At 43.6% G+C, this 26,443-nt stretch overlaps 1 protein-coding gene across 2 annotated transcripts in view; it reads left to right on the top strand.

Annotated features, from left to right (window-relative positions):
• GFER (growth factor, augmenter of liver regeneration) overlaps positions 1-26,443 on the top strand; it is a 182,965-nt gene that overhangs the window by 121,641 nt on the left and 34,881 nt on the right. Inside the window, exon 3 of one of the 2 annotated variants that reach the window (XM_044089201.1) lies at positions 9,455-9,841. The exons of the other annotated variant lie outside the window; for it this stretch is intronic. Coding sequence (XP_043945136.1) covers positions 9,455-9,470 — 16 coding nt within the window. The 3' untranslated portion in view covers positions 9,471-9,841. Of the gene's footprint in view, positions 1-9,454; positions 9,842-26,443 lie in introns of those variants that run through there. 2 annotated transcript variants of the gene reach the window in all.

Below are 26,443 nucleotides of genomic sequence, written 5' to 3'. Positions count from 1 at the left end.
AAGGAGGTCAGAGGAGGAGAATAATAAGGGGTCATAGGAGAGAAATCCCCTGCACCACAAAGGAGAGGGAGGGTTGAGAAGATGGGGGAAGACCCCTGGCTGTCAATCTGATCCACCAACCTAACATCAAGTTCCAAGGGGCTCCTGGTGGAGAGAACAGAAAATGCAGAAGGGGACTCTCATCTCGAGAGAGAGAGGGCCTAGGCAGTTGCCCTAAATCTGGGTCAACGGAAGGGGAAAAGGTAGGTAGTCCTGGGCCGTACATGAAAATCAATCTTCAGCGCCAACTGCAGGGCCATAGGAGATATTGGCGTTGACACAACAGGTGCCGATGTCTGAAGTGTAGACAGTGCAGAAGTGGTAGGAGTTTTAGTCTGTGTCTAAGGCACTGGTTAGGTTGTCGTTGCCGAAGCTTGAACCTTAGGTCTCAGTTCTGAAGAGAAACCTGCATGTTTGTGATGTCCTTCAAGGATGCATCTGCAGTCCTTACAAATGGGTTGTCCTGTCGTCAGGCAGCCCTTTGGTCGGCCGGATTCCAAAGTCTGGGTCTGGCCTCGGCTGATGTCACACTTCACCCGACGTCATAGCTGCAGTTCTTCGGGTATAAAGGTATCAGCAGACGCCATTTTCCTCAGTCTTTCTTGCCGCGTGGCGCCCGAAGCAGAAGCTGTTCGCAAGTGCCGGTCGGTCAGAACCAGAGATTACTACTACTGAAGACTTCTAAAAAGCTAAGTACCCCGTTGGGGACTCTCTCTTGCCTCAGCCGATGTCAGAAAAAGTGAATAACTGTTTAACTTGTGGGAAACAAATACCTCATAAAGATTTCCACTCTTACTGCCTACCTTGTTTAGGCCCAGACCACGACGTAGCAGCTTGTCTAGCCTGTGCTTCTTTCAACCGACAGACGCTTAGACGTCGGTCGGAATTTGCTGAGGAGTTCTTTGGCTCCGCTTTTGCTTACAATATGCCGTCGGAAACTCCGACTTCGCAATTATCTAAAAAGCGCAAGAAAAAGGACCGACACTCGCGGTCCGCGGTTTTGGCCGAAACCACGGTTAAGTCAACCGCGAGTGTCTCGGTTTCGGCTGAAACAGAGTCCACGGTTCTTCCTTCGGCCGAAAGCTTGCCTCCTACCGAGGCCTCATCCAGCATGGCTGAATCTGCTACTGAAATCCCACCTGCTCTTGCAGGTTCACAGGATTTATCTGATACTATTCCTTTAGATATATCTACTCCTGCTCGTGGAGCTGCTAGGCCCCCTGCATCCATGTCGATTAAGGCTTTTGCTAGGGCTAAAGCAGCCAAATCTACCAAAACTGTGCCTGCTTAAGACCCCCTCTCACAGGCCTAGCTCTAGTTCTCAAATGCTTAGTCTAGCAGAGGATCTCATTTCTTTGATCCGGGGATCCCAACCTCACCCAGACAGGGCCTCTCACCCACCTCCAGAGAAGAGGCCTAGAGCAGAGCCCCCTGAGCCAGTTTCTTCATATGACTCCTCTGATGATTCAGATAATACAAACCCTCCAGAGGGCCCTTATTCTCCTTATGAGGACTCTGATGCAGAAGAGTCCATTCCTTCTGCCTCTCCGCCTGAGGAATTTTCTTTTGGGGAAACCTTGCATGCTATGAGGGAACAGTTTCAATGGCAGGGCCAGGATTTTTCAGACTCTAGGAAAAGACTTAGGACCTTTTTGCATTTGCCACAGCATAGGCCTTTAGCCATTCCTCCAGTACTTACTGTTGTGGATGATGCATTTAATGATGCTTGTACTGCTCCTGATTCTCTCCCTCCGGCCCCTGCTAAGCCCGACGGGTACTACAGGGTTCCGGACACACATTATCACTTGTATAAGGCTCCTTTTGCAGATCCTGAAACTATCTCCCAGGGTCCCAAGGCTGTAGCAGCTACCTCTGCCAAAAACCCCCTCCCCTCTGAAAGGTAATCTAGGGCCTTAGAGAGATGGGGTAAAAAAGTTTACACTTCTGCTACTCTTTCCGCTAGGGCCTTAAACTGTCAATTCCACATGATTCAGTATCAGGAATTTATGTTAGATCAGTCAACTAAAAAACTGTCCTCGGATGAACCATTAGACAAAAAATCTGTTCAGGAAATGGTACATAACATTCAGCAGGTCAGTAATCCTTCCTTAAAATGCGGCTATGATGCACTGGAGGCTTCCTTTAGATCAGCTATGACTGGTACAGTGATCAGAAGACATGCATGGTTAAAAGAGTAGTCCTTACCAGACCATGTTAAATCAAAGCTCCTAGATGCTCCCATGGATAAGCTCAATTTGTTTGGCTCCCTTGCACAGCAGGTGCTGAAGAAGGTGGAAGAGAAAGCAAAATCTGTCCAGACAGTCAAGGATTTCTTGCAGGTCCAGCCTCCAAGGTTTAGTAGGAACTGGCCTTCCAAGAATTGGTCCTTTCCAGACACCTCCAGAGCTCAGAGAGGAAGGAATAGGCGCCCAAGAGGCAGGGGTCAATCCAGAGGTGCCTACAGGGGACGTCAGTGGCAGGCTAACAACCAGCGAGGTACTGCCACAGATCCAGCCACCACCACTTCCACAGGACAATCACAGTGACTTGGCTCTGACACCGCCTACCAGGGAACAACTAGAAGCACCCTTTGGCGGAAAGCTAGCCTTATTTTCAGTAAACTGGCATCACATCACGGGATACAAATGGATTTTACAGACAATAGACCAAGGTTACAGGTTTCACTTCCATGCTCTACCAAGGAAGAGAGGAATGCCAAACCTACCTCCAAATCCGAAGACAAAAGCTCTAGAACAAATAAACCACTTACTAAGGATGAGAGCTATAGAAAGGGTACCGTCTATGGAACAAGGGCAAGGATTTTACTCCAGACTTTTCCTGGTGCCAAGAAAAGAAAACCAATGGAGACCTATTCTCGACCTGTCCGCTCTAAACACATACCTCATTGTTCCAAAATTCAAAATGCTGACCTTACAGCAGCTTCTTCCCATGCTGGGCAAGGAGTCTTGGCTGGTAACTCTAGATCTCAAGGAGGCATACCTGCACGCCCCCATACGACCAAATTGCAGAAGATACCTCAGATTTCTTGCAGGATCAGAGCATTATCAATTCTCAGCATTGCCCTTTGGCTTATCTACTGCGTCCAGAGTATTCACGAAATGCCTGGCATCAGTAATTGCTCATTGCAGGCTTCAGGGAATTCAAATTTACCCTTACCTGGACGACTGCCTGTTACAAGCGGACAACAAAAACAAATTAACAAAAGATTTGAAAAAGGTCTTTCATCTACTGCAAGCCCTGGGATACACAGTCAATATAAAAAAGTCAAGGCTGATACCATCCCAAAGGATAACTTTCTTGGGGGCAGAGCTGGACACATCAAATCAAATGGCATCCCTCACAGTAGAAAAACAGAAGCACCTTCCTCTCTATTTCATGGCATTAACAAAGCAGAACCAGCTAACAGCAAGGAAAGTCCTGCAAGCCCTGGGTTACATGGCATCCTGCATAATCACATGCCAGACTACATATGAGAAAGTTACAATGGTACCTAAGGAATTTATGGTCTCAGCACAAGCACAGCCTAGAAACCCAAATTCCAATAATTCCATGCCTGAAGCAAGAATTCCAATGGTGGGCTCAGGCCTGTCAATCAAACAAAGGACTGCCCTTCCACAGCACTCAACCAAGCCAGACCATCACAACGGATGCCTCAGACCTCGGTTGGGGGGCACACATGCTGGACAAGTGCATACAAGGCTTATGGACTCAAGACCAGCTGAACCTACACATAAATCAAAAGGAGATGCTGGCAGTAAAACTGGCAATTCAGACATTCAGACCATTTCTTCGACAGGGTCAATTGCTGATAAGGACGGACAACACCACAGTTATGTGGTACATCAACAAACAGGGAGGCACACATTCATACCCTCTATGCCGGATGGCAATGGACCTCTGGAATGTGGCCCTGAGCTTCAACATTCAGTTACAAGCAATATTTGTACCAGGAAAAGAAAATATACTAGCAGACTTCCTAAGCAGAACTACCACGGATGCCCACAAATGGATGCTGCATCCAGACATCTTCAAAACCATTGCAGAGAAATGGGGACTACCAGAAATAGACTTATTTGCATCCCCACACAACCACCAATTGAAAAAATTCTGCACGAGGGCATACCACCCACTTGCTTGGAAGGTGGACTCCCTATCTTTCAGTTGGAAAAACCTGACAGCATATGCATTCCCACCTCTTCCTTTGATGAACAAGGTGCTATTGAAGATCAAAGAAGACCGTCCAAGGATCATCCTGATAGCTCCAGACTGGCCGAGGCAGCATTGGTACCCATTACTGAGGAGCATGTCTCGGGAACAAATATGGCCTCTGCCCCTAGTTCCCTTACTGTTAACACAGAACAACTTCAAAACCCTGCATCCAAACCTAAAAACACTGCAGCTGGCTGCCTGGAACATTGCATAAGACAAAATAACCCAGATTTATCTCAAAGGGTTAAAGACATTATCTTGGAGGCTCGCAGACCCTCAACAAGAAAAAATTATTCAGCAAAATGGAAAAGATATCTCACTTGGAGTGCAGCAAAAGTAGAAAATGTGTCACTGGTAAACATAGCTAACATCCTGGAATACTTGGCAGAGCTCTTCCACAATGGCCTGTCCTATTCTTCCATTAAGATTCATGCATCAGCTATTTCAGCAGAATACAACATGGACCCTCCAGTCTTCTCACATCCTCTACTCAGGCAGTTTCTAAGAGGAATTAAAAATGTAAAACCACCTAGGAAGCCACCATTGCCCACATGGGACTTGAACTTTGTGCTAGAAAAGTTGACACTCCCTCCTTTCGAGCCAGCAGCAACAGCAGAATTACAGTACTTATCATGGAAAACTGCTTTCCTGCTTGCAATCACTTCAGCAAGAAGGGTTTCTGAACTACAGGCATTAATGGCAGTACAGCCCTTCCTTATCTTCCATCAAGATAGTGTGTCCATGAGAACTAATCCTACTTTTATGCCAAAGGTGGTCTCCAGGGTATCTTTAAACCAAGCTATCCACCTGCCTACATTCTTCCCCAACCCTCAGAACAGAGGAGAAAGACTATTACATACCTTGGATGTACATAGATAATTGAGCTACTACCTGGACAGGACCAAGAGCAATAGAAAAACTGACCAGCTACTGGTAGCATATGCAACAGGAATGGAAGGAAAAGCAATTTCAAAACAGACAATCTCTAAGTGGATAGGAAATTGCATTAGATTTTGTTACTCTTACCATGGGAAGATAACTCCAGAAAACATCAGACCTCACTCCACAAGGGCTACAGCCACTACTACAGCTTTTTTACGAGGAGTGGCTACCAAAGACATTTTAGAGGCTGCTACTTGGAGCTCCGTGCATACATTTGCCAAGCATTATAATCTACCCTTATACTCCAGATCCCGAGCAGGTTTTGCCACTGCTGTTTTGCTAGGGATCTTAACTACACCATAATCTTATTACTCCTCCTCCCCCAGTTTGGCTATGGTATTCTACCCATTTGTAAGGACTGCAGATGCATCCTTGAAGGACATAGTACAGTTTTGTACCTACCATAAATGCAGATGTCCGAGAGGTATGCATCTGCAGTCAGGATTACCCTCCCTCCTTCCCCTCTGAGGTACTCCTAGGGTATTTGCCCATCTTCTAGCTAGCTGGGGGAATCTATTATGGTGTATTTGTTTGTATATATGTATATACATGTTTGTTTTTATTTGCTCTCTCTTATTTGGAAACTTTTGCAATTATCCAAATTTAGCCTTCCTAGAGGGCACCTGGAATCTGGGGCAAGACACACTGAGGAAAATGGCGTCTGCTGATACCTTTATACCCGAAGAACTGCAGCTATGACGTCGGGTGAAGTGCGACATCAGCCGAGGCCAGACCCAGACTTTGGAATCCGGCCGACCAAAGGGCTGCCTGACGACAGGACAACCCATTTGTAAGGACTGCAGATGCATACCTCTCGGACATCTACATTTATGGTAGGTACAAAACTGTACTTTTAGTCTGTGCTGAGTGTGATGTCAGTACCGAGCAGGTAGATATGGTACCAGAGGCTGATGAAGACTGTTCGGCCTTGGACAAGGCTTCTTCGAAAGGGGCTTTAAGAAGCCCTTTTTACGTTCTAACAGGGCTCTATGACTGAAACCCTGGCAGACTGTACAGTCAACACTTAAGTGGTGTACCCAAACAATACATGCAGAGGTCATGACCGTCAGAGTTCAGCATTTTCCTGCCACACTCATCACGGTTTAAAACCTGAAGGAGAATTTTTTGGTTGATCTGCTATCGTCCCAAATAAAAATGAGGAGAGGCAGAAGAAAAAAAGGAAAGGAAAGAAGAGAAGATTTCAAACCACTCCATCACACCGGGAGAAAACTACCATCAATAGTAGATAGAGAGATTACCCAACGATAACGGGAGGGGGGAAACTAGCAACGATGGTAGTGAGAATTGCCAGTGGTAAAAGGATAAACACACACTCTAATGGGTAAGACCAGGAAAAATGTTTTCGAAGTTAAATATCAATAAAAAAAGGAAATATTTTACTTTGCTCTGAGAGGAATCTGCTGATACGCTTTAGAAATAAGAACAGCAAATGAGATCTGAGGTAATGTAGAGGGGGGCATTATGGGTAGACCAGTGGCTTGAGAGATTTTTGGCTGGCGCGAGCTGTGTAACGGCTGGATTGGTTCCCAGGATTGGAAACCATACCCAGAGAGTCAAGAATGGATGAAGGTTGACAACATCAGATCAAAGAGTTTATAAAGTCTGAGAACATTCTACAGCACTGAATGGAAAACAGAAGTCCTGATTCTAGTTTTGGAAGTATGATTAACCTGTGTGGGAGGCTGGGAAGCAATGCTGTCCAAATTATTTGCACTATGGTGAGTAATCGATCAGAAGGTACATGTGAAGGAATAGTCAGTATGAAGAATCCATATATAAACACTGCTAACATGGATGATGTGCTGTGTAGTCTTGGGAGGGGAATGTACATGCAGCCTAACAGGAAAAAAAAGACAACAGAAGGAAGACTATACTGGCAATATTATTTCATTTTAATAGTCCCACAATTAGTCAGGTTTGGTTAAACATCATGTCTTTCAAAAAAGCATGCATACTGGTTATGTTTACAACTAACCAAATTATAGTGCAAAGCCAGTAAAACAGCATCCCTTCCAACCAGCCTTGAGTTGCAGTGCAAAATATGACTGACCTACTCAGGTTCAGTGATGCCAGTATATAAGCAGATGACCTATTTTGCCAGTTACAGCTGTGGGTCTTTCCAATCTTCCTACCATGTAATGAAGGCATGGTATTTCACATTTCATTTAAACAGCATGGAGACGATCAGGCTATCCAGTCCAGTCACAGAAAGCATTTTGTTCATAGGGTAGGTACTAGGCTATTGGCCCTAGGGCCTATAATAAGCCTAGCCAAAGGTACCCTGGCTTACGCCACCCAAGAAAGTTATTTTCCTGTGCCACTGTCGAGCAGAGCCACAGAGGTTATCCCCGGGGTGAATTTCCTGTCTCCCATTTAATCATCAAGATTTTTCTTGAAGAGTGCTAATGAGGAGCTTTGTGTTCCCCTTTCTGATTTTTCGCTGCTTCCTTTTTGTATGCTTCAGTGGATTTTCTGTCACCCATACCACAAGTAACGACCCTCTCCACAAAGAAATACTTCCTTAGATCTAGATAGAAGTTTGTCACCACAATCTCCTCATTGTGCTCCTCTTATCCCCAATCTTTTTCATTTTTTTGCAGGTCTTTTTCCTTCTTTGTTATTTAAGCTGTAGTCAGGGACTGTGATATAAGCAGTAATCACAATTTTTGATGATCTGCACCTGCTACGCATAACAGCCTGACACTATATTCCAAAATGCCAAGCAATTGACTAAAAGTCCCTAATGCTGGCTACAGTGTAAACCTGCTGCTTGATGTATGTGCATGTTTAAGGACTTTTACTGCTTCCTGTTACAACCACTTCTGTGGCAAGTGCTAGCAGTTCATTGGACCTGACCCCCCCCCCAAAAAAAAAAAACGTGATGAGCCAGCCATCAGTAGCTCAGTCCAATCTCCTTGGTCAGCTCCTCCAGTGTCTGGTTAGCAGTCAAAACTTTATTACTGTGCACTGCAAATGACTGTATCCCATCTGACATGATTCTCTCACACTTCTCTGAATTTTAGGCATTCAAATTATGTAACATCCCCCCCCCCCCCCCACGAAAAAAGCACTACCTTAAGCCAGGTTGCTTTCTCCTAAATTCCTTCAAAAAGGAAAAATATCCCTCTCCTTAAAATGGCTTCTAGAACTAAAAAAAAGTCCAATTGCATCCTGGTACAATGGGATCTTTATTTTCTTGCTTACTGAATAACAACACTTAAAAATGCCCCCTACCTGACAGTTTGTCTTCCATTGCTTAAGTTTTTACCATGTTAACAATAATTTAGACTTTTATGACTAATATTTTGACAGTGTGCAAAACTGCTAACATTTAAACAAACAAATGCTATAGTCTTGTGTATACAGTTGTGACTTTTTCCTTGATGTAACAGAATTTGCAATTAAAACTTTTTTGTGGTTAGAAAAGCATTTTCACTTTGCACCCAATGGTCTATTTTTGCTGTTATAAGCACCCCTGCATCCATCTTCCTGCTCTTTTGCTAGAAGAGCCACGTAATCTGATACACCAGTTACTGTGACTCAAAATAAAATATTTCAAATTTACTTCCAAATAAACTGAACAGCTTTCCATCCACTTATTCAAATGTGCGTTTCTTTAGCACTACTCCCCCATCCTCCACAGTTGTACGTATATTTGGGTTGCCCACAGAAAAGAAAACTGCATTAAAATGCACACAATGAAAAGAGCACTCAAGATGCAAGACCCTTGTGATGGGCGGTACTTTTATTTGCAGGGGGAGATGTACGGGGATTTCTCTTGCTACACATAATTTTCTCTATTTAATTTCCGTAAAACTCATTATAGAATGTTTGCAAGGAAATAAATGCCCATGTTGTGTAGACTTAGAGAAGTATTCGTTGAGTTTGCATGTCTGACATCTTTTTATATGACATAACCCTGCATAGAAATCCATTTCACATGAGATGGCAGTCATCTTCCCATCTTCACTGTGAACTTTGAATTTCACAAAGAAAATATATTTAAAGCAATATCTTGCTTAATATCAATATCCAATCTTAGAAGGTACTGTTATTTTTTATACTGTACTGCTATTTACTTCCATGTCATAAAATAGGGTTAAAAACAAAGTGCAATACATACATACTAAACATTTTACTTTTGGATGAGAAAATGTTATGTCAATATCTTCCAAAGTTGAAGAATGGCTTGTTAGAATACGTTTTTTTTTTTCTACTGCAGAGCTTTTGAACAATAACTTAAATGTCCTGATATCCAAATACTAGTCAGAATGCTGAAGTCTATTTGCAGGAGCTGCTGAAAGGCAAGGCAGTCGAGTTCAACTGTAAGACCAGGAAACATCCCCAAAGAACGAAACGCATACTTCATTCATACCATGAGCCCAGAAGCAAGAACTAATTTGCAGCAGCCTGTTCTGTAGTTTTGCTAAAGACACAGATTAATAATAGTTTGTTTTTGTACTGTGTACCATAGACACAGCAAACTAGACTGGCTTATCAGTTAAAATGCATGGGAAAATAACTAGTTTCAGATTCTCAAGACCATATCCTAAAGTGTATTTTCATGTCGACTGTAAGTCAATGTTATATTAAATTATACCAACAAGAATTGGCTAAAATGTTTTTTGTTTTTTTTTAAACTTCAGCTTTACTTTAAATCATGCAATATGCACCACAAACAGAGGTGTGCAATCATCTAACAAAAAAAAAACTCAAAAATAAGGATGGATTTCTCTTGAAGAGGGACAGTGAGGTGCTGTTTGACATGTATGGGAAGTCTATTCCAGAGCATGGGCAGTCTCTTGGTTATGAACCTGTCCCTGCAGCACATTCAGTTGATTGTGGTAATGAGGCTGAGGTCTCTGGAGCATGTGGTGCGCAGGGATTGGGGTCAGACATGGCTTTGTAAGTCCAGCAGAGATCGCCTCTAAGGCAATATGAGACTGAGAATAGTTGGAGTTTTGAGTCTGTCCGTATAGGACAAGTGTTAAAGGCCTAGGATCCTCTTTGTGAGGTACTTTTGTCGCCTCTCCAGTTGTTGCAGGTGTCTAGTGAGGTACATGCCAAGTTGGGGCATTGTACTCAATGATTGGCCTAATGAGGGAAGAGTAGAGAAGACTACCTCTTTCTTCCTGGATGCAAATCCATTAGTAATGAGATGTGCCACATAGGACTTTCTGACCACAGTGGCAATGTGTTGGTCAAAAGACAGGTTGCTGTCAACCTGTGTTCCCAGATCTCTTATAACACCGTGTGTGTTCAGTGGACTACCATCAATGTGGTAATTCATGGGAACTGGGTTTTTCCCAAAGGGGATGACACATATTTTAGCATTCAGCTTAAGGCCAAGGTTCTGACACCAGTCATTGGTCTCAGTAAGGCCTTTCTGTTGGATGTCAGCATCACTTGGAGTTAATAATAGCTCCCAACTTGCAATCGTCTGCAAACGTCAGCCAGAGTCCCTTCGTGTTGGCCTGGACTTAAGAGAAGTAGATGCCAAACAGGAGAAGACCCAGGACCGACCCCTGTGGGACTCAACTTGTGACTGGTCGGCAGTCTGACTTGGAGTCAGCTACTTTCACACTATGGGTTCTATCTATGAGCCAGTTTGCAACCCACCTAGTGATATAGAAGGGTTGATGCCTGGCTTAGTGAGTTTGTCTAAGATTCCTGAGTGGGGAATGGTATCAAAGGCCTTGGGCAGATCAAGGTAGGCTGTGTGAACCACCTTGCATTCATCCACAGCTCTGGTGACTGACTCAACGAAGTCGACCAAGTTGATCAGGCATGATTTACCCTTCACAAAACCAAACTGTGTGGGATCCAGAGTTTGGAGATTCCCTATATTCTTGTTTATTCGGTCCATGATGATGCGTTCCATAGCTTTGCATATCAGACTCGTCAGGCTAATGGGGCGATAGTTCCCAGGGTCTGTAGTCACTTTTCTTTTGTGGAGAAGGATGACACTAGCAGTGCACCATTTGGTAGGGACAAAGCAGTTCACATAGAACACACCCAGGGATATTGTCGGGTCCCATAGAAGCTATATTTTTGGCCTTGGACAGTGCTGTTTTAACCTGTGCAGCAGTAATACTGGGTGCCTGGCAATCTACTGGTATTGTGATTGGTCCATTGGGGGGGGGGGTAAAGTTGGCACTGAATCTGTCTGCCAGTATATTGGCAATATCTGTTGGCTCGGTATAGGAGGTACCGTTGTGCAGTAGCTCGGAGCAAATCTGGGTATTGCTGTGGAGATTCTTTACATAACTATAGAAGGCCTTGTGGTTGTCTTTACTATCTATTGCAGTTCTGTTTTCATAGCTAGCTTTAGAGGATTTGATGAGGGATCTCAGCTTTTTGTTGAGGGTGATAAGGGAGTTTTTCCAGACTTCACCTTATTCCGCATCATTTTCCTCCTCCTGTTGTAGAGTTTGTTTATGGCAGAGGACCACCAGATTGGCTTCTTTTTTTGGAGGAGAGCGTCTTGGTTCTATTGGGTATGGCGAGATCCATGCATTTGTGTACGTGTTCGTACAGTGCATTGGTGTATGATTCAGCGGTCATGCAACTATTCTCCATTTGCATGGGTGCCGTGACGTTAGCCACCTCTGTTTTTATGAGCCCATAGTTGGCTTTGGAGAAGATGTCCTTCAAGAATGCAACTGCAGTCATAACATGTGGGTTGTCCTGCCTCAGGCAGCCCTCGGTCGGCCGGATTCCAAAGTCTGGGTCTGACGTCGGCTGATGTCGCATTTCTCTCCGTCAGAGCGGCTGGAGTATATAAGCATCAGCCGACGCCATTTTCTTCAGTCTTTCTTGCCGCGCGGTGCCCGAAGCAGAAGCAGTTCGCAAGTGCCGGTCGGTCAGCTCCTGTATTCTACGATACCGAAGTCATCAAAAAAGCTAAGTACCCCGTTGGGGACCTTTTCTTGCTTCAGCCGATGTCAGAAATTACTGAAAAAGTTAACAATTGTCTTTTTTGTGGTAAACAAATACCTCATAAGGATTTCCACTCTTACTGCCTCCCTTGCCTGGGCCCAGACCGCGACGTCTCGGCCTGTGTAGCCTGTGCTCGCTTCAACAAGCGCACTCTCAGGCGCCGGGCGGAGTTCGCTGAAGACTTTTTCGGCGATAAATTTGCTTATACCATGCCGTCGGATCTTCCGACATCACAAACTCCCAAAAAGCGAAAAGACCGGGACCAGCATCCTTGGCCCGCGTCTACTACCGACTCCACGCCAAAACCTAGCGCGAGTGCTCCGGTTCCCTCTGAGACGGTCTCTCCACCGCTCCGAACCGAAGACACCGCAGTACCGACTACTCCGATTCCAGACATTACTCCGCCAGTTATAGATTTTCCTCCGGATACCGAAACCGAGGAAATGCCCGAGACCATTGCTGTAGACAAGGTCACTCCTGCACGTGGAGCTGCCAGGCCTCCTATGGCCATGTCTATTAAGGCCTACACTAGGGCTAAGGCCGCCAGCAAAACAAAGCATATTACTTCAAGATCCTTACCTCAGCCGACTCCAGAGACACAAATTATGTCCATGGCTGCTGATTTAATATCCATGATTAGAGGTTCACAGACCCATCCAGAGAGAGCATCCCAGCCTCCTCCTGATAAAAGGCCCCGGGTTGAACCCTCTGACCCTACTCCTTCAGATGAAGACTCTGAGTGCTCTGTCCACTCTGATAGCCAGGAAGAGCTCTTCCAGACCTATGAGGACTCCGATGCAGAAGATTCCATCCCTTTGGCCTCCCCTCCTGAGGATATTTCCTTTGGGGAAGTTCTGCACACCATGAGGGAACATTTCAAGTGGCAGGGCCAAGAATATTCTGATTCCAGGAAACGCCTTAGGACTCTCCTTAAGAAGCCTCAGCACAGGCCCTTAGCTATTCCTCCTGTACTTGATGTTCTGGATGATTTGTATTCTGATTCTAGTGCTACCCCTGATACTCTCCCTCCTGCACCAGCCAAGCCAGACAGGTATTACAGGGTCCCAGAAACTCATTCCCATTTATTCAGGGCCCATACTGTTGATTTGGAAACTATTTCACAGGGGCCTAAAGGAGTTTCAGCCTCCACCTCTAAAAAATCCTTTGCCCTCCAACAGGGAGGCAAGGTCTTTAGAGAGATGGGATAAAAAGGTTTACACTTCCACTACTTTATCTATGAGAGCTTTAAATTGCCTTTTTCATATGTTCCAATATCAGGATTTTCTCTTAGAAGATTTACAAAAAACACTAGCTTCTCCTGATCCTTTAGACAGGAAGACTTTGCAGGAAGCTGTACATAACACTTAGCAAGTAAGCAATCACTTCCTGCAGTGTGGATATGATGCACTGGAAGCTTCATGTAGGGCAGCTATGACAGGGGCAGTGATGCGAAGACATGCTTGGTTAAAAGATCAACCTCTACCAGATCATGTAAAAGCAAAACTTCTGGATGAACCTTTGGAAAAGAACAAGCTTTTTGGTGCAAATGCTAAGGATGTGCTAAAGACCATTGAAGAAAAAGCAAAATCAGTTCAAACTGTAAAGGATTTCCTCCAGGTTCAACCCCCCAGATTCAGTAGGAACTGGCCTTCAAAAAACTGGTTCTTTCCTAATCCAGAAAAGTTTCAAAGGGGTAAGAACAGACGTGGCCGAGGAAGAGGCCAATACAGAGGCCCTTACAGGGGACGTCAATGGCAGCCAGGAAACCAAAGAAGTGACGCAGGGGTTTCTCCTGCCCAACAACCACAATCTCAATGACTTTCCTCTACTACCGCCTACCAGGGAACAACTAAAAGCTCCCTTGGGCGGAAAATTATCTCTGTCTGCAGAAAACTGGCACAGACTGACAAAGGACAAATGGATTTTGGACATTATAGACCAAGGGTACAGGTTTCATTTTCATACCCTACCAAGAAAACAAGGCATGCCAAATCTACCACAACATCAAAGGGCAGAGGCTATCAAGCAAATCTCTCTGCTAGCTCAAATGAAAGCAATAGAAAGAGTTCCACAACAAGAACAAGAACAGGGATTTTACTCAAGACTGTTCCTTGTTCCAAGAAAAGAAACTCAATGGAGACCAATTCTGGACTTGTCCGCATTAAACACCTTTCTCATAGTACCAAAGTTCAAAATGCTGACTCTGCAGCAACTCCTTCCCATGCTGGGCAAGGAGTCGTGGCTGATTACTCTGGACCTCAAAGAGGCATACCTGCATGTCCCTATCAGACACAGTTGCAGAAGATACCTCAGATTTCTTGCAGGGCCAGAGCATTATCAATTCTCAGCATTGCCATTTGGCTTATCTACTGCGCCCAGAGTGTTTACAAAATGCCTGGCTTCAGTAATTGCTCATTGCAGGCTCCAGGGTATACAAATTTACCCGTACCTGGACGACTGCCTCATACAAGCAGACGACAAACTGATGTTGACAAAAAATCTGGAATATGTCATACGATTACTTCAAGCTCTGGGATACACAGTCAACTTCCAAAAGTCAAGACTGCAGCCATCCCAGCAAATCTTCTTGGGAGCCAAACTAGACACAGCCTCTCAAATGGCTTACCTGACAAGAAGACAAGCAAGAGAAGTTAACTCAATACTTCAAAGATTTAGCAAAACTCACCCAGATGACTGCAAGGAGATTCCTACAGGCCCTGGGTTACATGGCATCCTGCATTCTACTGGTTCCATTAGCAAAACTACACATGAGAAAGCTTCAATGGTACCTAAAAAGCGTTTGGTCTCAGCACAGCAACAACTTGGACACAATCATACCACTCATTCCATGCCTACAAAAGGAATTCCTATGGTGGGCTTCGGTGAGCCAGGAAAACATAGGTATGTCATTCAAAAAACCACAGATAACACAGACCATGACTACAGACGCCTCAGACCTCGGATGGGGGGCGCACATGGAAGGCAGATGTATACAAGGACAATGGTCTCCAAAGGAAACACATCTGCATATAATCAAAAGGAAATGCTGGCAGTAATGCATGCTATCGAGGCTTTTCAAAACCAACTCCAGCAAGGTCACTTAATGATACGGACAGACAACACCACTGTGATGTGGTACATAAACAAGCAGGGGGGCACTCACTCTTATCCCCTGCAGACTGACAATGCAGCTTTGGGAGAAATCACTGAGTCTAAACATCCAGTTACAATCACAGTTTGTTCCAGGAAAAGACAATGTGTTGGCGGACAGCCTAAGCAGGATTTTCACAGATCCACACGAGTGGAGGTTGCATCCGAAGGCTTTCAGACAACTCACTTCGACATGGGGCAAGCCAGAAGTGGACCTATTTGCCTCTCACCTCAATCATCTACTACCAAAATTTTGCACAAGGACATACCATCCAAAGGCTTGGAAAATAGATGCTCTTTCATTCAACTGGAGCTCCCTAACAATCTATGCATTCCCACCTCTGCCACTGATGACCTCAGTATTACTAAAGATCAAAGCAGAGAAGCCCAAGGGAATCATAATAGCTCCGGACTGGCCAAGACAACACTGGTACCCACTACTACAGAGCATATGTCACACCAGGAGGTGGGCCCTCCCTCAGTGGCCTCTACTTTTGACTCAGCACAATTTCGGAACACTGCATCCAAACCTTCAAACTCTGCAGCTAACAGCCTGGGAGATCCCATAAATAAATTTAACTTACCTCTCTCTAAGGAAGTTCAGCGGATACTAACAGAGGTTCGAAGACCATCCACCAGAAAGGTCTACTTAGCCAAGTGGAAAAGATTCAGCAATTGGAATACCAGCAAAGGGCATGATGCATCATTACTGAACATCCCACTTATCTTGGAATATTTGGCAGATATGTTACAGAGTGGCCTCTCATATTCATCAATAAAAATACATGCATCTGCCATTTCAGCTAGATACAACACTGATCCTCCTGTTTTTTCTCACCCCTTATTAAGACAATTCCTCAGGGGAATCAAGAACATTAAGCCACCAAGAAAGGCCCCAGTGCCAGCCTGGGACCTCAATTTTGTCTTAGAAAAACTGACTCTACCTCCTTTTGAGCCAGCAGCATCAGTTGACTTGCAATTTCTATCATGGAAAACAGCTTTCCTGTTGGCAATTACCTCAGCAAGAAGGGTTTCGGAACTACAGGCCCTAATGGCAATACCACTTTTTATTATTTTCCACAGAGACGGGGTTTCATTAAGGACCAACCCTACCTTTATGCCAAAGGTGGTATCTAGGGTTTCTCTAAATCAAGCTATTCATCTGCCTACCTTTTTCCCCAATCCTGAGAATAAGGGGGAAAGGCTTTTACATACCTTGGACATTCATAGACAACTTCGATACTACCTGGACAGAACCAAGGCAAGTAGGAAGTCTGAACAGCTTTTTGTAGCTTACGCCCCTGCAGTCCAAGGAAAAGCAATTTCAAAACAGACTATTTCTAAATGGATTGGACATTGCATCAGATTCTGTTATTCCTTTCATGGAAAGACTGTTCCAGCCTATGTCAGACCACATTCCACCAGAGCTACAGCCACCTCTACAGCATTTTTAAGAGGGGTGCCTACAAAGGACATTCTAGAAGCTGCTACATGGAGCTCCGTGCATACATTCTCAAAACACTACAATCTCCCCCTATATTCCAGATCCAGAGCAGGCTTTGCTTCGGCAGTCCTGCAGGGTTTGATTGCCACACCATCACTCTCCTAGAGCATACCTCCTCCCCCAGCTTAAGCTATGGTATTCTACCCACGTTATGACTGCAGTTGCATTCTTGAAGGACATAGTACAGTTTTGTACCTACCATAAATGTAGATGTCCGAGAGACATGCAACTGCAGTCGGGTTTTCCCTCCCTCCATACCCCTCTATGCTTAGGGTCCACTCCTATCCCCCTCTCTCTTAGCTGGGGATATCTGTTATGGTGTATTTGTTTTATTGCTCATGTATTTGTTTGGAATCCTGTTTTTGTCTTCCAATTTGATTACAGCCTTCCTTGGAGGGCACCTGGCATCTGGGGCAAGAAACATTGAAGAAAATGGCATCGGCTGATGCTTATATACTCCAGCCGCTCTGACGTCGGAGAGAAATGCGACATCAGCCGACGTCGGACCCAGACTTTGGAATCCGGCTGACCAAGGGCTGCCTGAGGCAGGACAACCCACATGTTATGACTGCAGTTGCATGTCTCTCGGACATCTACATTTATGTTAGGTACAAAACTGTACTTTTTCATGGAGGTTACCTTTGCCTGGGGGGGGGGGGTGCATCTCCAAGGTGATTAGCTAGAGGAGTTGACTATTGGTGTAGAGCAACGGTCGCCCATGTTAGTAATGACCAGGACAAGGATGTTGCTACCTCTAGTGGGGTTAAGAGCGAGCTGGTCCAGGGCATTGGAATTGATGAATTCCAGGAAACATTGGGCAAGTGTATTGGTACACGAGTAGCTTTCCCAGTTAATGGAGGGGTAGTTGAAGTCGCCTAGTACGAGAGTGTTAGGTTGGACCATAATATTCTCCAGGGTGCTTAGGAACGTGGAGTGCGAGTCTTGGGACATGGTTGGGGACTTATGGCAGGCTACAACCTGCATCGCTGTCTTACCCAATGTTAGCTGCACCTGAAATATCTCTGGTGTGTTATGTTGGGCTACCAGTCTGGAGGTGTGTGCATCCTTTATGAATATGTCAGAAGTATTTTTCTCTGACACCTCTCAAGGGTGAGAGGACTTCATGGGGAAAAAAAGCCTATAACTAAGGAACAAAAGACAGATTTGCTGGCATATAATAGGCCAAAGGACACCAAATCTGGTGATGTGGTTTCCCACTCCTATAATGCAGTTAAGAATTAAGAGTGGAGATGGAGCAGGTGTTTATAAAGTGAAGGGAAAGAGCACACTGAGAAACAGTGTATATGATAGTGAAGGCAAGGCAAAAGGAGATGGCATGCCAAAGTTAACTATTTACAATGAAGTAAGCGATTTCAGCATTGTAGCATGTAGAGATGAAGTGACAAAGTATGAGAGGGGAAAGATGTTCCTGAGGGTAGAAGGGGAGGGAGAAGTTATGTGATGTGGCCAGTGGGACAGCATTTGCATTCTTTTTCAGACTTGAGAAAATCTTGAAGCTGTGCAAAGAAAAAGGAGCAGGAAGTGGAGAGACCTTTGAGGTTTGAGGGGAGAGTTTGGTCCCTGGGATGGAGAAGCCATGGTATGTGCAATCAAATCTGGTTCTGGAATATTGAAGAAGTGGACCTGAGTGGTTAAGACTTTTTTTAGATTTTAGCTTTGGACTTGCCTGAATAGATTAGTAGCAAGGAGAGCTTAAGAGTCTTCCCTGAGAAGGTATGATGCATTGCTCATACCTAGGGGGAGGGAATGATGAAACTGAATTAGTAATAGTCTGGGTAGTGATGGGAGTGTTTCTTGGAGGCAGTTGCAACAAGTGGAAAGCCATATTCTAGCTCGCTAGTGGTATGCCTTTGCCTGTGGCATTCCTGATTGGTCTGGAGGAAAAAAGGGGAAGTTGTATTGGACCCAAAATAAGAGGATGTTTATCTTTTTCTATGTTGTGTTCTAGATGTGGGTGAAAGTTCACTGTGGGATCAAGCTACATACCCAGATATTTGAAGGAGCTGACTTGTTCATTGGGGTTGTTTAGAAGGTCATGGATGTAATACTGCACTGTTGTGGATGTATTGCATGTTTAAATCCATTTCAGAATGAATTTTGTGGTAATTAATTAAATTATTAGTTTGCTAAGAGGATTGGTTAAATTATTTATACATAGGGTAGGTTGAGAGGGTTTTAGTTATTCTGCTAAAGTTCTGTAATAAATAAACAAAAACGCTTAATTTATTCATTTTGTGCTTAAAGTTTCCTGCGATAACTTGGCAGCTTTCTTTGTTTTATTTATCAATAGTAAATGAGTTGGAGGCTCAGAAGGACTACCAGATAGGCAAATATTCGTGTAAATAAATAAATAGAAATAGATATGTATTGCATTAGAAGGTAGAAATGTTAATGACAGCCTCCATATTGTCCCTCTGCCTAGCCAACCCTTCTTAACATTTATTTTTCTTTTTTAGTTCTAATTTAACAATTAATATCTCTTGCAGATATGCAGAAATGTCTTTGCTTTCCCTGATGAGTCTTATGGTTTGCCCTTTCCCTTAGCCATATTTTAATATGATAAAAAATTACTAACGTAACCAAAAGTCCTTCACAGGGTTTGAGCCCCATTTTGTCTCTTGACTGTCCAATCTTCATATCCCTCTACAAAGCAGACTGAATAACAACATTTGTCCTTGCTCACATGCACAACTGTCAAGTTTACAGTTGAATGTTTTAAATGTTACGACTTGCGACTTAAGTTTTGGTTTGTTACTAATAAAGTCTAGCATAATATTACATAACACTGGTGTGCTTTCTTATGGCATGCTTTCTTATGTCATGATATCTTCAGAGTAGCTGTTCCTCTTGCTTTGCCCAGCATAGTCACAAAATGTAATCATTTGACAACTGTTCTGGTACTCACTTTGTTGCTTGGACAGTTCATAACTGTGACAGGTTTATTTCTGAAAAATCTTAGTGAGGTATGTACCTAAATATATCCCCTTAGTATTCCAGTCTCCTTGTGAATGAACATTCACATTCATTTGTAACACTTCTTGTAGTAGTATGCATTTGAATTTTATTAATATCATCCTTTCCATTTGGGATGTGAGACAATTGCCCAGTTTCTAGCTCCCAAGTAACAAGGCCCACTTCTACAATGTCTGTCAGCTGTAAGAGAATGAAATTGAATTGAAAGAGTCCTTTTGAATGCACTGTATTTTTAAATTCTTAATTTGCTGAAACTGAAGGTTACATAAATGTAAAATATTTTTTGTGTACTGTTCAGAATTAAAAAAAAAAAAAAAAAAAAATGGAACTGTTGAGTATGTTTACTTAAAGACATACATGACTAGGCATCTTGGGGTGTCTGATAACTTGTATGTTATTGTTCTAGTGTTCCTGACATCAGTCTTTCAATTTTTCAATCTATGGTTGTGACGCAGCGTAATCCTTAATGTTAAGGTTCCGGTATACTTTGGAAAACAGTAATGCCATATATACATAATGTTATGATCCAAACGGCAGCCTCATGCACATCTTTGAACTAAACACTACAACTACAACATTGTATTAATTTTTATTTTGTAATTTTAATATTCTAGTGTACATAAAATAATAGGTGGCTGCATCTTCAAATAGAGTCCTTAAAGCAAAAGCCCACCCCTCACACTGTAGTTTAAAAGTGACACCAGAGTTTGAATCCATTGTTTTACACTAAGGCATAGCCATTAAGATGGTGTGCTGAAAATACGAGACCAGAGTTTGAACTTTTTCTGCTTACAAATTGTCAGGCTTTGAGTAAATCAGTCTTCTTCCTTGAGTTCCTGGTTCTTCTGTTAAAAGCATCTTAGCTATCCTCTTGCAAAAAAAAAATGTTTATGTGGTGCACCCAGGCACAAAGAGCTTGGTCTTCATTAAATATTCCATTTAATAGTCTTGTATCTTACCACTTCTTATGGCTAGAAGGATAATATTGCTTTCTGACGTACTGGAGACTTTAAAGGTACATACTGCAGCAAAAGTTATGCTTAATGAAATCAGTATTCTTTGTTTTGCTTAGAGTCCCACATTGAGCTAGATTGCCATATTTGTATGGGTTCCATTGGAAAAAGAAACCACTTGTAAAAATACAGGTCTCTGTGTTTTGATAGCACAGAAATACACTTGTAAAAGTACAGGTTTCTGTGTGCTTTGCTAGCATAGAAAAATCTGGAGGCCTAAGCTTGCTGCCATCCATTGACATGGGAAAGTCTTTACCTCCCAAAAGAAGCTTTAAGAAGGAACGCAGATGTAAAAAAAAAAAAAAAAACTGAGGGTGAAAGACCTGGAAAAGTATATAATCGAGAAACAGAAGGTTGATTGCCTGGCCCAAGGACCCCAGATCTGGTGAGGTAGTTTTCCATCCCCCTAATCTTAGCATCTGTTTCATCTATTGACCTCTGACCAACCCCTCCAAAGGTAGATATCTGTGACTTCAGGTACATCCTCCTGCGTTTGTTCCTGTTTTGCATGTTCAATGGACATGGAGGCCACATTCTCCAAAGTGGCGGACTCTGGTGTTCAAGAAAGATATGGCTGTTCCATCAGTGGTAGTCCACAACATACTGGACATAGACAGACAGAGGATGATCTTCTTAAAAGCCCTATGTGGCCAAGTCATGACCCTTCTGCTGTTCTCCAACCTTGAAAACATGGACATATGAGCACATGTCCACCATGTCTCAAGCTCAGTAGGCCTTTCTTACTCTGTTTTCTCACTTGTGCAGCAAGGCTTTACATTTCAAGATTTTAAGAAATTGGCAGAAGAACTCTTTGAAATGTGGAAAGCTCACAGCAGGTCCACAGTCCAGTAAAAAGAGGAGCACTTTCTTCCTGTAAGAAAATCATCTCCTTCCTCCACAGATGAGAAAGCTGTAGCATTTACATCAGAGATGCTTCCATGTAATACAGTTCAGATGACTGAGAGAGAGTTTCACAAAACTCACATCAATATGATGTCTAAGGAAAACCCTCAACCTCATGAAGGAGCATCTTTAATGGAAGTTCCAAGTAGTATCCGAGACAAAGAAAAAAGGTGTCTGGATCCTGACTTACTGCTTTTCTTTCAGTATTTAAATGTCTTTGTAGCCTGATTTACAACCATGCACTTTGAAGTCTGACAGATTCTGTAGAGTTTGACAGGCTTCCCAATACCTAGATAAGAATCTGATGGCAGATTTGTCTGATTCCCTTGCATTCATCCAGCAGCCCCAAATTAGCTCCAAGCTACAGTCCCCAGTACCTTCCTTGAGGATAAAGTAGATAGGTTGGGAGTTGATGTATGTTTCTGCCACTCTTACCTTGAGGGCCAGTTGGAAGACCCACAGGGCAAAGTATCAGGGAGAGATCTTGAAACCATTTTAAAAAACTGCCCGGGGAGCAAGAACAAAAAGCCTGCAGGTTCAAGTGTCCGTGTTAGCTAAGATATTGCTAGTGACAAAATGCTGCTGTGATATGGTTGCATGATTTAGGGCAATAGCAATGAGATCTGTGATTAGGAGACATGTCTGGTTATGAATCGGTCGTCTTCCTGATGGTGTTAAAGGGCAGCTACTTAATGTACCTTTTAACTGGGAATTCTCTGCAGACCCTCCTTACAAACAATTATCAAAAAAAAACAGAAAAGGGGATGTTATTCTTTGGCAGATTTTGTTCATTGTGTGTAGGTTGATTCTGTTAATCTGAAGCTAGATCTTTAACTGTTTTACCCAAGTTGGCCTGGTTGACTAAGATGAATCATCTGTAGTGATCTGTAGTATACCTTTGGTGTGTTAATAATGATTCTATTTTGTAAGAGTCAAAATTCTTTTAGTAAGCAGACTCTCTGTATGCGTTCCAGGCTTCATACTATCCTTTAATTGTTTAATTAGTTGTGCTGAGGGCCATAGAGTTGTTTTGTCTCAACGTCTTTATCAGTGAAAAATGTTTTCTTGTTCTTTGGTCAGTATACTAAGTAGAGCATTAAGTGTAGTGGAGGGGTCATTAACAGTTGGATACAGGGGTCCTGTCAGTACGAGTAATCACCTCTAATTTCAGAATACCCTCAAAGGATTCAATTAGGTTTTTCATTTTTAAGTACGTATACTGAGGGAAGTGAAGTGATTAAGTAACCAGGTAGGGAGTAATGGGTCACTTGGGGAGTAAAAAATAATAGTAAGAGATTGCATATAGTGTGGTATGTTAGTGCTGCATGGTAATAGTAATACTAGCCTTGAAGGTATTTGTATAAATGTGGAAACTGGGAGCCCAGCACCTGACCACGGATGAACACCACAGACGTGGTGCACAAACAAATGGGGGGCATAGTTATACCCCCTTTGCTGACTAGGCAAATAGCCTGGGAGTTAGCTTTGCATTCAGATATGAATCTCAGTGACTTGTATATTTTGTCAGAACCCTACAACGTGGTGGATGTACTCATCAGATTGATCAGCAACCATGAACAGCATCTGAACAAAGCTATCTTCAACAGGCTAGTAGTAAAATGAGTGCTGTCCGAGAGAGAGGGTTTGCTCACCTCCAAAATAATTATCAGCTAGACAAATTCTGCACAACATTCCCATGTGTAGAGGCATGGTGGATGGTCTTCCACTACACATACCCCCACTACACATACCCCCAACTCTTCAACTACACTGAGTTCTGCTGAAGGTGAAGTTCAGAAAGGCAAGGATGTTTGTCTCATCTCCTTTCTTTCCTGAAGCAACTGTTGCAGCTCTGTTAACCCTTCAGACATGCTGTAGAAAGCCTGATGTCTGGTATGATTTCCATAGCTTTTCTCCCTTCCCCCTCTTGACCCATCAAATGCCATCCCACCTGTGGATATCGGCACACTTATAAGAGGGGTGTCCATGCCACCTTCAGTTCTTTCTGCAGTTCGTCTGTTGTCAGTGAGAGTAAGAAGTGCTTTCTGTCCCCTAGCTTGGTCGGACTTCCAGAGTACAATTAATTACCCCATGGGGAACCATCTGCTGCAGTGCTGTTGCTTTGGTGGAATACTGAGTAATAGCTTTAGGATAACAGTCAGTTAGTTCTAGAGTTTTCTTGTAGGTTACTAGTTTGGTAACAGGTTAGAAGTGACCAAGTTTATTTCTTTTAGCAAGATAATTCCCCACCAAGACTTTCATAGTCCATTTTTATTCTATTTGAGCATAGAGCATTATATAGCATATTATCTCCATTGCGCAAGGTTCAGTCAGAAGACTGTCAAATGGCAAGCAAAAATCCTTCAGGTGTTTGAATCCAAAAAGGTGATGTGCCTTATCTGTATTTGCCATGGTATCTTACAGATCATCTGTGGATGTACCACCTTACAAAATGTAGAAAAACAGCCACGGGAGAAGGGACAGTGGAGACCCAACTTGCCAGTGGAGTCCCAAGGCTACCCAACAAGCTAGTCCAGTCAAGAGCTTTTGCACCTCTTATCCCAGATGCCTGCTTGGACCATGGCCTCTAGTGATGACCCCTCCAAAGACAGCCATGCTATCAGAAGAAAGCACTTTGCCCGGGGCAGAAGATTTTCCTCCACCGGTCAGTCCAGATACCTGTCCTGCAGGTATATGGCTGCTGATGACAGTATACATTTGTTTACACAGGGGTGTCTGTGGTTCCCATATTGAATTTGTTGGCACCTGCCCATGACCAGAGACTTCAGAGGTGACCACCAGCCCTAGTTGTAGGCCCAAGATGCCCATCTGCCATCTTTACTTAGCCTGAGCTAGAGAGACTTCTCCCCACCCAGGCCCCTACACTAGACTTAATACGACTGGCACAGGATTTCATGTTCTTTAAGAACCTGCAGCATCTTAAAAGAGGTTGGGGAAACCCGACACTGAAGGTTAATCTTTAGAGTCTGATTCTTCAGACTCTGAGGTGGAGACACTGCCTTCTGCAGTCAAGATTTCCTTCCCCTTTATGTCAAGTCACTGAGGACACTCTACTACACACACGCGCAGACATGCACGCGCGCACACACACGCACACACACAGACACCACATTCTCCTTTGGAGATGTCCTTAACAGAATGAATAACTTCTGCAAGTGGGAAGCAAAGGGCTACTTGGTTGGCCAAAAAAGGTACAGAGAGCTTTGAGTTTACCAGAGTATAAACTCCTAGCTATTCTTCAACACACACACACACACGCACACACGCACACACAGACACCACATTCTCCTTTGGAGATGTCCTTAACAGAATGAATAACTTCTGCAAGTGGGAAGCAAAGGGCTACTTGGTTGGCCAAAAAAGGTACAGAGAGCTTTGAGTTTACCAGAGTATAAACTCCTAGCTATTCTTCAAGTTGTTGAAGATGGTGCATCTTTGGAGCCAGATTCCAACCCTCTCCTCCCAGGAAGCCTGACTTTCTGTAGGGTTGTGAATTCCTATAAATATTTTTGCAGGTATCCAGCAGTTGATCCAGCTATAAATATTTTTGCAGGTATCCAGCAGTTGATCCAGCTATATAGTGTCTGTGGACAGCAAGGGATCTTTTGAGACTCCAAGCAAAAATCCCTCACCAATAACAGGGAAAGCAGAGTGCTTAACTGACTGGGGAAGAAGGTTTACAACTCTGCCTCCCTGGTCTTCAGAACACTGAGCTGTCAGACATGCATGCTGAAGTTCCAAGGGACTCTTCTGTTCCAACTTGTGAGCATGGTGGAAGAGGTAGAGGGCAGATCCCTGAGATATCAGTTGCTGCCTCTTGGCAATCACTTCTCTCAGGTTGGCAAGCACTCTATCAAATGTGGCTACGAGGCAAGTGAATAAATAATGCAGATATGGGGTCAGTTATTAGGAGATGTACTTTTCTGAGGACACAGCCCCTGTCAGAGTAGGTGAAGACTGAGCTCCTTAATGCTGCATTACACAAGGAGCTGCTGTTTGACCGTCTGACTAAGCAAGTGATTAAAAATCTGGAGAAAGAGAGGAGGACTACATAGTCAGTGAAATAGTTTTTTCATACCCCCATCCACATACAGTAGTAAGTACCCCACTAAAAGTTGGTACTGTGACAGGAAAAAGGGAAGCAGCCAAAGAGAAAAAGTCCGGTTCAGAACCGATTGCAAGATTACCAAAACTGGAAGCATTGGGAGCACCAGAAGCATTCTTGAGTCCTAAGAATCCTGACACATACATGTGTACAGACTGTAGTTCATAAAACATCCAAGGCTGTCGAAGAACAGACACATTTGTCGAGCCAATGTTACCAGGCCACGTACATCAGTAGATTGTACAGCTAGTGCCAGACCAGGAGGAAGGCAGGGTTCTATTCAACTTAGGCATGTCAAGGCAAAGCAAATTTCTGAGTGCCAAAGTTGAGAGCTTACCTTGCACACTAGTACCACTCACTTTCTGTAAGCTTTTAGGTTATTTTGGACATCAGAAATACTTACCTGCCCATACCCATAACCACAGCACACAGGCAGTACCTGAGATTCAACACAGGGAGATGGCCATTACCAGTGTACTTCCTTGCCTTTTTCTTTGTCTACTGCACTAATGCTTTCTTCCAGTATTGGCATATTGTAGGTCCAAGGGCATTCACATCTACCCTTACATTGTGTGACTGCCT

This window comes from Protopterus annectens, chromosome 12.part0 (genome assembly GCF_019279795.1).
Source record: "Protopterus annectens isolate FY-2018-M chromosome 12.part0, PAN1.0, whole genome shotgun sequence".
In the NCBI taxonomy this organism is placed as follows: domain Eukaryota; kingdom Metazoa; phylum Chordata; order Ceratodontiformes; family Protopteridae; genus Protopterus; species Protopterus annectens.
This window is presented reverse-complemented; position numbering and strand designations above follow the sequence as displayed.